The sequence below is a fragment of the Ptychodera flava genome, unplaced genomic scaffold, assembly GCF_041260155.1.
Source record: "Ptychodera flava strain L36383 unplaced genomic scaffold, AS_Pfla_20210202 Scaffold_86__1_contigs__length_474469_pilon, whole genome shotgun sequence".
NCBI lineage: Eukaryota > Metazoa > Hemichordata > Enteropneusta > Ptychoderidae > Ptychodera > Ptychodera flava.
This window is the reverse complement of record NW_027248408.1, coordinates 218026-235000: the sequence shown is the minus strand read 5'-3', so window position 1 is coordinate 235000 and position 16975 is coordinate 218026. Positions and strand designations below refer to the sequence as shown.

At 35.7% G+C, this 16975-nt stretch overlaps 1 protein-coding gene across 1 annotated transcript in view; it reads left to right on the top strand.

Moving 5' to 3' along the window:
* The window catches only part of LOC139129041 (uncharacterized), a 24352-nt gene extending 11705 nt beyond the window's left edge, over window positions 1-12647 (top strand). The window contains exon 8 of the mRNA XM_070694713.1: window positions 10080-12647. Within this exon, the coding sequence (XP_070550814.1) occupies window positions 10080-10873 (794 nt within the window). The 3' untranslated portion in view covers window positions 10874-12647. The remainder of the gene's footprint in view (window positions 1-10079) is intronic.
* The last annotated feature ends 4328 nt before the right edge of the window (window positions 12648-16975 follow it).

Here is a 16975-nt window from a genome sequence, read left to right as displayed (position 1 = left end):
CTTATCACTGCTGCTGAAAATCAGCCATTACCAAGCCATCATCTCACAACCTACACCACTCTGCTGCCCCCCCCCCCAAAAAAAAAGAATGCAAGGGCTAAAAATTTGGTAGGAATAAAATTTAATCCACCATATTTTTAAAGCCAATCAACATGACCGATATAAAAAATGTTCAAGTGTCCGTAAAGTCCTTAACTTCATATTGTCACAATGACGGATTATTCTGAAAGACTTGTACTTGTCTGTTACAGCTTTGGTTATTGCTTGACTTGTCATCTTGAAGTTGTCCTATGTGTAAGCTGGAAAAAATATAAAAAGTTCAAGTCAGATATAAAGTTTATCAAACTTATGACAAAATTATGTATGCAAGTTAGAATCCTCGTTGGAGTTGAAAATTTTGACTCGTTCAACAGCCATCAAACATTGAAGACTGTGAAATTTACATGTATTCACAAAATAAAGAAAATGTTCCCTCAACTTGTGAATGACAAAATGTGATTTATAGCAGTAGTCTAGTATCAATCTGTTCATCTTGCAATTTGCTTCAAACTAGGAAAGTAGTAGAATCATTGGCATAAAACAAAATTTAATTTGCAGATGATTTATCCCCTGCAGTTATTCCGTTAAGATTGTAGACTTCACCATACAAAACTCGCTTGGTTTGAGTACGCTTCATTGCATACCTACATGAACTTTCTAAAGCCAAATTGAAACATAGTTAGAAAAAAGGTAGGTCTTTGTACTGAGCTTATATCTAAGTTGCTTATCAAAAGGTTGCAGCATTAAATGCAATAGAATATTGTATGTATATTTTGTGATGTAAGAGTTCATGTAGAACTTCAATGAAATATTGTTTTGAAATATTGTAAATTAATTACTGATTCCCCTTACAATATGCCAGCAAAATATCTACAGGTTACATATAAACAAATGTCAAAATACGTTAATAAAAATTTAAAATAAACTTCAATTTTAAGGACACACTTTCAGAATGATCTTATAAGCAGACAGATGTATATTGATGTCATAGAGAAGTACGTTTTGGAATACATGTAGCGGTACCAGACTTGGTCAAGAGTTTGAGAACTTAATTCGTATCCAACAATTCCTACATGTATTGTTCTTTCTTTGTTTATATCTGTCCTTTTATATCGTACATTGAGGGAAATTTGTATACATGAGCAAAGTTTTACCTTTGCCAATGCAAGAGAGAAGTATATTATTGTCAATAATAGTATCGGCATGTACTCCATTTTTTGTGTACACTGTACCACGGTCCCTCTATCGAGTATCGTTGTATACTCTACGTTCAACCTCAAGAGTTATACCAATTTATTAGAATTCATACAATTGAACAGTATTACTCGAGAATTGCGCCAAACAAAAACAGTAAAAAACTACGTCTTCACGTCGCAGAGAAGGCAAATCGAAAATGTACTTACCGAAGTTTAAACGATCGCCTAGATCCATGGGGATGTTATGGTGATCATTGTTCAAATCGACGAGCCGATCGATCTCCACAAGCTGATCATGACGACGATGACTTTTTTACGTGTCGTAAACATGGCCTATAGGTTTTACATACATAGTTAGCTTGTATGAAGTCGTCACGACGATGTCAAACAGCAAATTTTCGCGAAATTTTGTTAAACTTATAGGGAAAAATCAGCGACAATTTACTCAGTAATTCAAAGGTCGTAACTGTCCAAAATTGCCGCTGAGATTTGACCTTTGATTTGATTTACCAATCTGACCAATCATAACGAAGTCTTCACATGATCTATGATGTCATCATGCGTGATACTATTACTTCCGGTACAAAGTCCTCGCGATATCGCTGCAGTGGAACTAGCATGAAGTACAGCGGACTTCAAAAGCGTTTAAAAAGTACACTGACGGAAAGTTCATTGAAAAAACCTAGAGCGTTCGATCGACTATCCAAGCAACAGTACATTGAAAGCTCCTGTGGCCATGACTAAGTCACGACACGATGTCAGAATATAGCAGGAATATAGTGGCGAAACCCTACGTATAGCATTCCCATATGCCGCCGTGCTACAAGTTACAACTGTGTATCGTACAAAGGTACTACTACCGTAAATCTATAGTGGCAGATCGTCCATGTAGCCGACACGAACACGAAGTGTCGTGTGCCTTTTCGGTTTTACGGGACCCAAGTTTCAATGAAAATTGTATTCTTTGCGACAGAGTGAGATACGAAAACCAACGCATCAGTTCAACTGTGTAAACTTGTGTTCGCGTGTGTTTCTCTGGAGAGTTGAGGTTACACGTATTACGTGCACGGACATGCATCCACGGGTTGAGAACACAATAACAATAATGAAAATGGATTTACGAGATTTATTCCCTTGTCTTAAAAACTTCAAAAGTCGGCGATTTAGTAACTGCACTGATCAAAGTAAAAATGATGTTTTTGGAAATAATTGTCGATGAGATAATTTGTAAGGTCAAATATTGTCACAGACGTGATGTAAATCCTATAATAAAAGCAAGCAATGAAATGTTATTGTTATCAATTATTATTTCCTTCGTGGACTACGGCCGACTTTCTAGAGATAGATTTTCGTTGCTGCCATGAATTTAATTTTGAATTTTCTTACGGATTAATTTATCATTGGCTCAAAAAGTAACCTGATGGGCAAAGAAAACATTTTCATAGGAATCTTTTGTGGCTGCCTATAGTGTACTCATGAAACAGCATTGTTAATCATCAGAATACCCTTTTTAGCAGTTTGTAGCTTGATCGCCTCAATCACATCATAGCAGCTTTTACTGTCTATTAATTATCACACTGTGAATGAACTATTAGCACTGCAAACCCACGCTCACGTTCATACATCGCTTGGGCTTATGTCTACCATCTGCAAACTTCATTTATTTTTATTTTATTTTTTATATTTGTGATAGACAATACCGCAGCAAATATTAAGCTTAATACTGATCGCCTCTGTGCAACTATGAACACATGTAAGTCGATCTGTCCTCTGCTACCTCCATGGTCTGATAGTCAAAATACATTAAGTGCAGAGATGCTGCGCTCCTATCATTTTCTGTCGCTCTACGGGACAGATTTGTTGTTAGATATATCTGATCAGCCACAATTATTAGGCCACTAATGTTCCTGCAGAGATGCTGCACCATTCAAGTAATTTGCTGCCGCTCTGCCGGACAGATTTGTAACAAAGTGATCTGCCCAGCTAGCGGGGCAGATTCTGCGGGCCAGAAATCTGCCCTGGAACTCTGCAGCTTTAGTCCCAGAACAGTCCTGTCGCTCTCCTGCAGCTTTCCTGCCGCTCTCCTGCCAGGACCTCATTTTTGTAAGGGCTCATAAAATCCTAATTTATGCAAGTCAAAATAAACTCATGCGGCAGTAATTCATTAATAAAGTCTTGTGTCACATATATTTAAAGAATATGAGCTGTTTTTATAATAATAGAGAATGCAAATCTCTCCACCATAAAAAATTACTTTTACATAAAACATTAAAAGTTCAGAACCATAATACAACCTTCTTACTGACAATGAATAACAGAATAACAGGATGACAGAATTTATTACATGTAATTTATACATACATATTACATGCAAATCAATAGTTCAGACTTTATCTTTAAAGGAAATTTTGAAATTGAGGGAAAAACAATAAATATGCAATATTTCATAAATTATCTTAACTGCATAACCAAGAGTCTAAGTTCTAACCCTAACTCTAACAAAAAAATATAATGCATTTGATAAATTCACATGCTCCAGTAAATCTTTACTAGGTTTTAGAGTATACATGATTTCTGATAACTAATAGTTCATCTTACATTAAACATAGAAAATCCGTATTTTCTGTCATTTCATAATGTATTGCAAATGATTTACACAGAGAAAAGCTTTGACCTTAGTACGACTCGATCAGAAAGCAGAAAAAGAAAACTAGTAAATAGAGAAACATTAGGAAACCCAAAAGGTGCTGTAATGACAGTCCATCTGAAATACATTACACAGAGTACTATATCACTTCATGATCACAGTACTGTACCAGTCACATCATTTCTACATCCTGTATGTTTAAATGTGTTCACTTTCTTTACTCTCTATCATGGCATACATAGTCTCTTTGAAACTGAGAAGTAATCAATCATATTTGACCATGTAAATTTATGTTCTTCAAAGATTGTGGTTTTCAGGTCACAAACGTCACCACCATTAGAACAATAAGAGTGGCATGTGAGTGTGAGTGTCAAGATTTCTACAGAATTTCCATCCCTATCACTACATTAAGAGCCATCATGAGTGGAATGTTAAATGTGCTTGTCAGTGTCTTGATTAGAATTACCATCCCTATCAGTTTCCAAATTGGCAATTGTAATGGTTACCATCATCAATACTGCCCTCACAGTCCAAGTAGAATTCCACTGCAGATTCATCATTACAAGTCAAACCATCACCATCAGTTTCAAACTGTGACAGCTGTGATTCATTCTGTTGTCACCATCATCAATACTGCCCTCACAGTCCAAGTAGAATTCCACTGCAGATTCATCATTACAAGTCAATCAGAATATCCATCACCATCAGTTTCAAACTGTGACAGCTGTGATTCATTCTGTTGTCACCATCATCAATGCTGCCCTCACAGTCCAAGTAGAAGTCCACTGCAGATTCATCATTACAAGTCAAACCATCACCATCAGTTTCAAACTGTGACAGCTGTGATTCATTCTGTTATCACCATCATCAATACTGCCCTCACAGTCCATTAGAATTTCAACTCTGGATTCATCATTACAAGTCAATCAGAATATCCATCACCATCAGTTTCAAACTGTGACAGCTGTGATTCATTCTGTTGTCACCATCATCAATACTGCCCTCACAGTTCAAGTAGAATTCCACTGCAGATTCATCATAACAAGTATAACTGTGAAAGATTATCTCACTGGAGTCATCTTCTCTGTACTGCTATCAGTCCTTCACTTCCTGAAAGATATCAATGAAAATGTAGTTGACATAAAAGCTACCTAAACACAGTACATGCACTTTTATGAATGTAAAATTCAAAGTCTCCAAGCAGTAAACTATTGTTCTCCATTTCTTCAAGAATGTCTTTTCATAAATGAAAAATAGTTATATCATCAAAAAATTACATTAAAATGTGTCAATGCCACGTCATTCCATCACAAGGAAGTGTGTATTCCTGACAGTCTACACCTCAGATTTGAAAACTGTAATACAGATACTTTTGTAGAGAAATGCAAATATCTATTGGACATCTTTAAAAATCCAATTAAAGGCTTACAAGTAAAAGATTATCTCACTCACACATTATCTAATAATACTTTTAGCAATCAAAGCGATAATAGCAGTTAATTAGCTATACACCAATCTAAAAATATATTTAGTTTCCCAGGAGTTTTCTTTGAATAAAACCCATAAAAGACTGACAAAATGTAAAACACTACCATATGTGTTTAAAGTGGCATAAAAATTTAAAACTCTTAAAATTATTTGAGATTTCCCGCCAAAACTAGGCATGTGACAGAGAAACAAAGATTATGACAACAACATATCAGCCATCCTGTGTTGTGCATGTAGGAAAATGGCATCATGCTTGTTCCATGGATGAACACAATGTACACGATGCACTGTATTTTTTGTACTTTCATTGGGGGGCGCCATTTGTCACACCTGTTTATTATTCGACCTGTTGAAATGGTCCTAATCACTGAGCATTGATAGCTCAATACACATCCTTCAGTTAGAACAGTTACATGGACATACTTTGTTTTGACAAACAAATTTTGAAAATATTACATATAATTTGCAGCTATTGTGACTTTTCAGTACTGTTGCACAAGTTTTTAATATTTTCAACAAAGCAGATCTACAAAGTATTGTATGAGCCGCATCATATCTTTGGGAAGTTTGATGATAGAAGCAGTATCCAAATTCTAAACCTAATTATGAGTGTTTTAAATTATATGATTTTTTACCAAAAATAAACAAAATAGCCCAAATGAAAATGCTCTCTCATAGATCTTTTCTTACAATTTGAACATATTCACACTGGGTTATCCAAAGTAACATATGTAAAAAAGAAGTCTGTTCTCTTCTATTGAACTTGAAGGATGATCAGACATTTCATTGGAATTGAAGTTTACACATTACTAGTAAATATGTACCACACCTTGTGTTTACTGAACACTGTCTGGGTAAAGAGCTTTAATCTTGATGCATTAAGAGCAGTATCAGTTGTTTATCAGTGTGGACACCAACCAACAGGGTTGCAGGTATGATTATAGGGAAAAAATCAACTAGATTAATAATAGCGAACCATAAACTGAACCACAAATTTTAGCAAATTTAATATAGACTGTAATTGGTTTAGTTGTGTGATGTAGGTCTCAGACCAATCTGAATGTCTAGTTTCTCAATGGCAACTTTATTCAAACATCTCCTCATTTTTGTTTTGCTGAAAACTATATTGCAGCTGGCTTGGCCTTCTGCAAATGTTGTTTCATCATAAAAATAAGATTTTTATCAACATTATTTTAATTCTTCTGTTTCTCAATGTTTGTTCAATGCTGATAGCTTATGGAATACAGATACTCTTATCAGTTTAACATAAACACAGTTAGTGCACAGCTGACATTGACTTTGATTTTGGGTGGGGCATCATTTGCACAGCGCCCTCTATAGGTGAAAAGCTTTTTGCTGAACGCTGACTATTGCATCGGCTATATCAAAACAATTACGTACACCAGAGACTGGGAGTGCATTTAATACATTTCAAATATCTAAACTCTGGTACATAATATATTCAACATCAATAATGAAGCATCTGTGAAAATCAAGAGTGACAACAAGACTTGATTTTAGATTTAATTCACACATTGCACTTGACAGCAGCCAGCAATTACAAGGCATATCATATCCTGAATGTAAACAGTATTGATACCATGTTGAAATGACTCAGCATTGTATTTCTGAATTCTTCATTTAAATCCCCTTTCTAATATTAAACTAATAAAAATTAAAAAATTAATCAGTAAGATCTGGCAAAGTGAAGAGTCGTATGCCCCCCACCCCCCTCACCCCCATGAAAATAGCCATGTACCTCTGTAATAATGATTATGGATTAATATGATCTGCACACGTTTCTTATCACTTTGAACACAGGAATTAAAATTAAAAGAAATGTATGTCAAAGGATTTGCTGAGTAATCATTGATACATTAATACAGCTTACCATTATACAGTTTATTGTCTTTTTACTTTTGATGTAGGGACCATGGGTCATTCTAAAGGTTCAACTTATGGACTAAAATTTGAAGTACATTTTTTGCCAATTCAGGAGTCCTATTTTTACAAAGAAGCACAATAAATGATAGCTGATAAAGTACAATTTCAAATATACCAAAATCAAATCATTTTGAACAATTTAGGTATCTTTTTGCCAAGCTGGACTCATATCATTTTTCAGTGTGCTGTTTTTGTTTTAGCGTGAAAAGCACTCTCAATGATGATATCTGTGTTTACGTATCATGTCACAGTGCAGTGATGTTAGACTATTTTGTCAAATATATGGAGACTCTGGCATAAATCAAAACATGGAATCAAATTATATTGAAACCCTAAAAACATCAGGAAGTGAAAGGATCAACAGCTGTACACTTTGTAAGGGCTTTGACATTCTGCAGGATTTCATCTCCTCTTGTTTAACACCAAAAACCATACTTAACTGCTTTTGCAATATGCAAACTGCTATATTATTTTTGACAATTGAATTGTGAACTGTGGCTGTATGTATTTGGAGTGTAAACATGCTGAAAACTGGCCATTTATTAATGCTATTAATGTTCAACCTTTGACCCCAATTTCCCTGTATTTCCGAAACAATCATACAAAACAGTGGAGTTGAATTCAAACTATAGCAGTGTATGGGTTGAGCAAAAAGATCATAAAACTGAATACAGCAGAATACTGCGGAACGAAAAACTAAAAAAATATGCCATGAAGCAGCTACTTTGTCCTTACAATATAACTAAACATCATCTGTCTGTATTAATGTTAAATGAAGTTTACATCAATATCTTTGCTGTGGTCAGAAGAACACCTATTACATCTCTTTAGCTTAGTTTGGAATCAAGGCTATACAGATATGGGTGCATGGACCACCATGCATTGTGCAATTTCAAGTGTTTGCATTAGTGGATAGATTAAGGGTCATACTTACATACATTCATTTATGCAAACATACATCCATACATCATGTTTGATATACAAATAAAATTTAGAACATGGAGTGTACAATGATTTAATAGATTTGTGGTATCCTACATCAAACTACTGTTCTTGAGTTATTGTCTAACTGGCTACATGTAAATTAGTAAACACCATGGACAGAAAATAAAGAAAGACAATACTACTGCAACCAACATCAACAAATAAACAAATTTGCAGAATATTACAAAATAATGTCAAAATAAGCCTAATTGGTATCATTAATTATGCAAATAAATAATATTAATAATAATAATAATAGGTTCTTACATAGCGCACATATCCACAAGTACATGTGATCAAGGTGCTTTACAATTATTATTACCCCTGGTCACTGGACCTAATATGATACCACTCAACTCCCTGGGGAGCAAACAACAGCTCACATGTGCAGCCAATAAGCGCAGCAGAGCTAAACACACACATTACAACCACTGTCCTACCAGGTACCCATCACTCCTGGGTGGGGAGAAGCAATGAGGAATAAAGTGCCTTGCTCAAGGACACAACACCATGGCCATGCCGGGGCTCAAACTCACCATCCTGTGATCGTGCATCCACTGCTCTAGCCACTGGCCCATGATGCCCCAATACAATTGATACAATTCACAGGAGTAAATGTGATGACACGGCAAAAGCTTCAGTGACAATTCCACAGAATTCTACTATACTACACTGAACTGTTGTTGATTACAGCCTCTAGCTCATTACCTAAAGTCATTAATTATGCAAATAAGTCATTACTACACAGATAAAATTCACTGGACAAACACAATGACGCTGCCATGACTTCAGTGACAGGTCAACAAAAATGTACACCAAACCATTATAGAGATAAAGCCTAATTACCTAAATTCATTAATTATGCAAATTACTAATTAGAGTAGAGATAAAATTCACTCAACCAAAAGGCAGTGACATTGCCATGACTTCAGAAACAATTTCACCAAATTGTAGCATATTACACTGAACCACTACTGAGCTACATCCTAATTACCTAAATTCATTAATTATCCAAATTAGTCATTACCATAAATATAAAATTCACTGGACCAAAGGCAATGGCATTGCCATGACTTCAGTGAAAATTCCACAAAATTCTAGCATATTGCACTGAACCATTTTTGAGATACAGCCTAATTACCTAAATTCATTAATTATGCAAATTAGTCATTACCATAAATATAAAATTCACTGGACCAAAGGCAATGGCATTGCCATGACTTCAGTGAAAATTCCACAAAATTCTAGCATATTGCACTGAACCATTATTGAGATACAGCCTAATTACCTAAATTCATTAATTATGCAAATTAGTAATTACTACACAGATAAAATTCACTGGACCAAAGGCAATGACATGGCCATGGCTTAAGAAACAATTCCACAAAATTTTAGCATTTTACTCAAATCCATTATGGAGATAAAGCCTAATTACCTAAATTCATTAATTATGCAAATTACTTGATCAGAGCAATTTTTAATTATTACCTAAAATCTTAAGAATGTCAAAAAACCACTGTCATTACTCAATTGAACAACTACTAGCATTTACAAAGGGGTGAAAAAGTACAATTACCAGCCTGAACGATTTGTTTATCGGTAAAATTTAATTAATTATGCAAATTAGTAACATTTTTACCATTTAAATTTTTTAATTAATTAGATTTTTTCAAGAAATTGCCACCTCCATGTCCAAAAACCATGTTTCAATGGCAGTACTATTGTTTTATCAGCTGTTGACCTTTGACCTACATTTACAAATTGTTACCTTACACCCAAAGGTACACCACTGTCCAACACTGTCAGGGTTTTATTGTCCAGAGATGGCAAGGAATCATCAGGAGAAGACTTTGACCCATTGGGATTGACAATAAACCAGAATGGACATGTACTTGTCTGTGACTATGGACCTGGTGTCCAGCCTGGCAGTGTGAAGACAGTAACAGCAGACACTGCACAGATTCTAACATCTGTCACAGTTCATGGCTTACCTCACAATTTCAAACCATGGGACACAAAAATGGCAGACAATGGCGACTATTACACAGCGGATGTCGGCAACAAATGCATTGTAGTGAGTGATGCAAAGAGTGAAGTGAAACAAATAATAGCAATGGGTAAACTGAAAGACCCCACTGGTGTATTTGTTGATAAAGACAGAAATGTTTTCATAGCAGACTACATGGCAGACTGTGTAATCAAATGTAATGGAGATGGGGTCATTATTTCAAGACGACAACTCATTGGGCCCTACTCTCTGACCATGAATAGCAAATATCAACTCATAGTGTCATGTCGTGGTGATGTAAAGTGTATCTATGTTTTGGACAGTAATCTTGAAATATTGAATCAATTTGGAAGTGATCACTTAGTGGATCCATATGGAGTTACAGTTGACAATGCAGACAATATTTATGTGGCAGATTGGGAGAAGATAGTGAAATTTGATAGACAGGGTGAATACCAGGAAACTGTAACTGTAGATGGAGACCCTTACTACATTGCAGTGTTTACAGACGGTAGAATAGTTTATTCAGATCGCAGTGATTTCACTGTCAAGGTCATTTACAAGTAAGAAATCTGAGAAGACAGTCAATGCAAATATTGCAGCAAATACAACTGTACAACTGAACAACCTACAAACACATCATCACCATGACTGACACAATTTTCCTGATTTTCTCATCAAAACTCAATATTTTCTCAGCCAAGTTTGGGTTAGAATTTCTCGTTATGATGTCAGGAAATGACTCCAAGTGGAATTGAAACCCTTGGATGAAATTTTGTATTTTTTTCAGAGTGAATTTTTTTGTAAAATGTGAAGAAATTGTAATCCGCTTTGTTTTGATGCCATCAACAATGTCAATAATTTCATTTTTCTCAGAAACTATTCATAATTTCCTAGTCATGTTGGGGTTAGAATTTCTCATCTTGATGTAAGGAATCCAATAATGTAAAAATTAAAGTCATTGGTTGAAATTTTGTATTATTTTCAGAGTCAACTTTTTGTAAAATGTGAAGAAATTGTGATCAGGTTTGTTTTGATGCAATTGTTTTGACACAGAGAATACAAATAATTTGATTTTTCTGAGAAATGTTCATATTTTCCTGGCCATGTTGGGGTTAGAATTTTACCTCTTGATGTGAAGAATTCAAAAATCATAAAATTTAAGACATCAGTTGAAATTTTATAATTTTTTCAGAGTGATATTTTGAACACTGTAGAGAAATTGTGATCAAGTTTACTTTAATGCAACTGTTTTGACATGTAGAAAATACAAATAATTTCATTTTTCTGAGAAATGTTCATATTTTCCTGGCCATGTTTGGGTTAGAATTTTACGTCTTAATGTAAAGAATTCGAAAATCATAACAGTCATCAGTTGAAATTTTCTTGTGTTTTTATAAAGAGATATTTTGATATTTCTGCAGAATGTCCTGTGTTGACATGACTTCCATTCAACATTCAATCAAATTTCAACATGATTTCTAGATTTCTGAGTTAATGTCCAGATTTTCCTGGTCATGTTTGGGTTAGAATTTCACGTCTTGATGTTAACAATTCATTAAGTGGAGATCACAGAGATCGGCTGAAATTTTCATATTTTTTTACAGAATACATTTGTTAATTCTGTACAGCATTGCAATGACAGTTGTATTCACTGTAAACATTCATCAAAGCATCGCTGTGAAATCTTCTCATATTTGTTTTGATTTCAAGAAAGACACTCATCAGATCTTACCTGAACAATGTACATACTTTATGCTATTCATCCTGGTCAGGATAATTCCTTCCGATTTCTTGTAACATCGTCAGATTTATAAAATTCCAGGAGTAAATCCACACATGACTTCAGCTGGCAACCTGTCAGCTGTTAATGTTTTGACTGAAGGCGAACGCTTTACTCATTGGATAGCTTTTCCACAGTAAAATGTATTCCCCAAAAAATATCAAAGTTCGAATTTACTAACATAACACAGCTGAGTGATATGTTATTGATTCAGAAGGAGAAAAGAGACCTCAGTACCTTTGTAATTATTTCCGTTTTTGAAAAGGGTCTGTTTTTATGAGATGTACACCGACCGACTCACATTAGTGTAAAATCCTTACGCTTGTTCATTAGCCCATGATAGGTGGCGCTATTTCAATTTCTGCCTTCAGGCTGGTCAGGTTTACTTTATGTCGGCTTCGGCACAGAAGTATCTGTAATGGACTGTATTTCTTAGAGTTTGACAGTTTATCACAATTTTAAAAAGATCGTGACAAGAGTGAATATATTAAGACATTTAATTGGATTGTAGACGTTTTCGCTTTTTTTTTCAATTTACTATTTCCTTGTACGCTTGCCTAGTAAGCCTATTGTGTTGCACAGCTAGCTGTGTTCATTGTTTTGATCACATTAGCCTATAGGCATGCAGGGTTTTATCATTCAAGGATGCATTCTAGAACTATGACTTGTTATCACGTGTGTACGCGAACCACCATAGCTGCATGATGGATAAATCATTAAATATTGAAGACTTTGGTGATTTTTTTTTGTTTACTCTCTTCTTCTGACCACTAAGCCGTATACCCAATACCATTTTCACACTATTTCTGGTCACTCTATCATAGATATAGATATTTTCAGATCATGATGTTTTGTAGGATTAGTTTAAAAATCTATACAAAGTATTCAGAATTGTCCAAATATACCGACCGTTTTTCTAAAAAATAGTATGTTATTTCAAATATTTTAGTTTTTGGCTTGCATGTATTTTTCTCGGCTCTATTCTAAAGCCAGCGCTTTTTGATTTCCTCGGCCACGTTGCTATCGTAAATGATTTGATGAAGTGTTATATATCGTGTGAAGACGTTTTTGAATCTCGCATTCTATTTTTCGTTGTATTGTACTTTAATTATGGTAATACGTATGGTTTTCACCAATATCTTTTTGTGGTTTATATGTCTCACAAGTCAAACGAACTTTTCTTTCATAGTATTACTTGTGACTTAAGAATACGGTTATGTATTTAAAAGCATTGACAGTGAAACCAACACTTACATTTTATTATAATCGTCAGATATTCTACAGCTATATCTTCCTCAAAACAATGTACTATTGTAACTTTCTGGATTTGAACTCATTTAATTGCTTCTGAAAGCACACAGAACGCGTACGTCGTATCAGATCAGCAATCGATACGCATAGAAACATGTTACTTGGTGTCAGGATTAATTGTTATCAAATTCTTTTCTCCGGTCAGGAGTTTCACGTTCATGGTTTTTTTAACAAGTTGCGCATTATAACAAACACATACAGTAGATTAATTTCTTGACTGAGTGACTTCTCGATTCATCTGCATTCCAGGAAATGTGTTTTGCATTCCAAAATATTCTTGTTTTTCATGAATGATTTCACGTGACAGTAAAGTGAATATTAATGCTTACCGTGCAGAGATTTGACAAGTCAGGTGTTTGATGTATGTCATTATCGATGGAAGTACGTTTTGATAACGCTATTTTATGCACTCGCCACATTTTTACTGTAAAGTCCGTTAGTATCTCATCGAGATTGGCTTGTTGAATTCCAATGAAGTAATAAAAGATTGAAATAAAATCAAATTTTGTCATTTTCTTGTTGCTTGGTGTTCGTCACAATTAATATAAGCTTTGTGTCTTGTCTTTCTATTAATGTCTAAGTTGCCATGGTAACATTTCTTTCCTCAATCACAAAATAAAGACGGTCGTCATTCCAAAGGCTTTACAATTTTCTTACTAGGAAAGATATGTGAAAGTCGCATAAGTTTTTTCACAGACCCGTGTCAGAAAGAGCTATTAAAACCTTATGAATTCATAAAAGCTGTAGTTGGAGATTAGAGTCTACGTACTTATTTCGTTAGATTAGCATATTTAAGTCATGTGAAATTATAAGCCTTTTTCATAAGCCATAATTTCCATGACAGAAGTAGCAATGTTCGTGAATGTTAGAAGATCAAAAGTCTTTAATGATAGTTAAGTAGTTGAATTGTTCCCTCAGAAGGTTGAATTATCATATCCCTCATAAAATGCAGTTTTGAAAACGATGTGCCTCTGACTTGAGAGACGGGTGCATTTTTTTCATTCACGGTCCCTCCATCTCAAAAAAGGGGACTGTAATTCAGACGGTTTACGTTCTGGTTGGTTTACGCCAATCATGCCAGGAAATGCCAAGACGATTTGACCGGTTGACCTCGCTGTTAATTTTATGCAGGAAATTACAATAACAATGCTTGGTCGAATGACGTAGTGCCTTGAGGGCCGGATCGCCAGTGGTATAGGGGGAGGAGTACCTTCCCGATGGTGATAAGTGGTGCGGATTACCGTCGCCTAGGTGACTGGGGTATACGCGTGTCAAAAGACAACGTCCCCGTCTCGTTGCTGTTCTCGGAGCGGGACCGTTTTCTCTGGTTTTCCGTCAATGTTTTCCACCATGGACAAATGGTAACAACACTGAACAAAAACCTAAATTATCTGCTTGTCAACCCAGTTTGTGTCAGTGCCGCCGGTCATGCGCACCACCCAAAAGTTTGACCGTCACTTAATATCGAACAGTATTCAAAGAAACGGTCCTACTAATTACTGCCGTCCCTGCCCGTCATTCTTCTAGTACTGCCCGTCACGAAATTGGCCTTTTCAATACAGTAATAGGTCGATATCTTAATATTCCACAACATTTACTTGTGATATAACTTTTAAAAATCATAGTCCAGGGCCCCCAAACTGCCGATCGATTTACGACCCGATAGTTATGCCGCTGACGCTGATATTCACCGGTGGTTGCCTGTGTGTGCGTACATGGACAGTCTGCATAGCCCTTGAATGTGGTCTCGGTTTTGATCAAACTTACAATTGAGGAGTATATATCAAAACTGATAAATGATTTATGTTTTCACATGGATTCACAAAAAGTTTCGCCCCGGTGTTCATTTTGGCCCTGGAATTCCATCTACCCACCCTTTGCAGAGTAGTAAGCTTATGGGGCAAGTAAACATGGATGCGCCGGTGCGATTCAACGATCAACCTGTATATCGGATCGAAAGTCAACAATTTTACGGCTCGGACTATGATTTTACAAGTTTATATAAAAAGTATAAGGCGCAGGGTATTATATATTGACTGATTACTCTAGCTATGATGGGCTACATTCAGGACGGGCAGCTACGGGCAGTAATTAGTAGGCAAAACAGGTGGTTTTCACCGTGGGCAGAACTCGGTGCAATGATACTGAACATTAATAGTAAGCCTGTCACCTTGAAGGTAATGCTGTAGGTGAAACAAGGACTTCAAACGCACGATGGTACAAACAACACCACAAGTGAAACGTACACATAGAAATACACGCGTTCCTACGTTGTGCCCACCCGGGATTATATGACTGATACTGCTGGATTGTGTTAATTTGGTCGGTAAACAGTCAATTAATAGTTTAATTGACTACCTGGGTGATTGGCAGGTCGTGTCCAACGACGCATATGCAAAGCAGGCCAAAAGACAAAAGCCCTCAAAGATATTGACAGCTGGCCAGGGGTCACCATGAATACGTAATGACGCTTCACTACGCAGAAACTGCGTAGTCAAGCCCTTCTTAACCGGTCAAATCCTCTTGGCATTTTCCCTCATGCGGTGAGAGGTTCAGGGGCTGCCGATGAATGGAAATCAAAAAAAGCGTTTCCAAAATAACTTTAGCCAAAGCCGCGACTTATCAAAATTCAAAATATCTTCATTATATAAGTATTGTCTAATTACCTTCAGACACGTCGTGTCAGAGTGGTAGTCGATTCGAAAAGCGTGTGGTGGGTTGATTGAGTGCGCCGTCATCGGTGAAGGCAAATACATAAGAACAATGTCAGTAAACCCGATCGATGCATACGGATTCGTGTCACCACTGTATATAACATTATTACAAAGGTACCACAAATTTGTTCGCAGCGAAATAAAGTTAGCATTTGAATTTTCTATTTTATCCTTTATGATTACTAATCATGAATCGACACAAATAACACTTTTAATCTCAACACCTGGTGCGACACCAAGGGCAGAGCCCTATATAACTAGTCTTTAAAATGACATATTGTAACATGCAATATCTTGTACAGTTTTTATGAAATATGACCAAAACCTACCCCATCCCCAAAATTTACATCAAAAACTACTGTCACAGCTCATGTCAAATTCTACCATTTTTTACGCACACATAATAAATGGGCAATTTTTTGGTATGAAATCTGTTTTATTTGTACTTGGCCATATCAGAAATATGAAATGAACTTTTAACAGAAAAAATATTGGGATTATATAGCTGTAACAGCTGTATTTTTAAGGGGACAGCAAAATCTCAGTATTCCGGATTCGCATGCGTTTTTGTTAAATCTTTCATCTTATAAGTCGTCTGCTGAGCTTGTTATTGATTATAACTTGGCTTGTTTAATATCATTGGAAGGGTAATTAAATAGTTATTTCAATGACATCTTGTAACAGGCAATATCTTGTACAGTTTTCATGGAATATGACCAAAACTTAGCCCATACCTCAAGGTTTATAGAGAAAGTATTGCCACAGCTAACGTGATCAAATTTCGCGAACTTTTAGCTAGATATGACGAAAAGAGCTCTGTTAGGTATCAAATCTGTTGTATATGGTACCGGGTCATGTCAG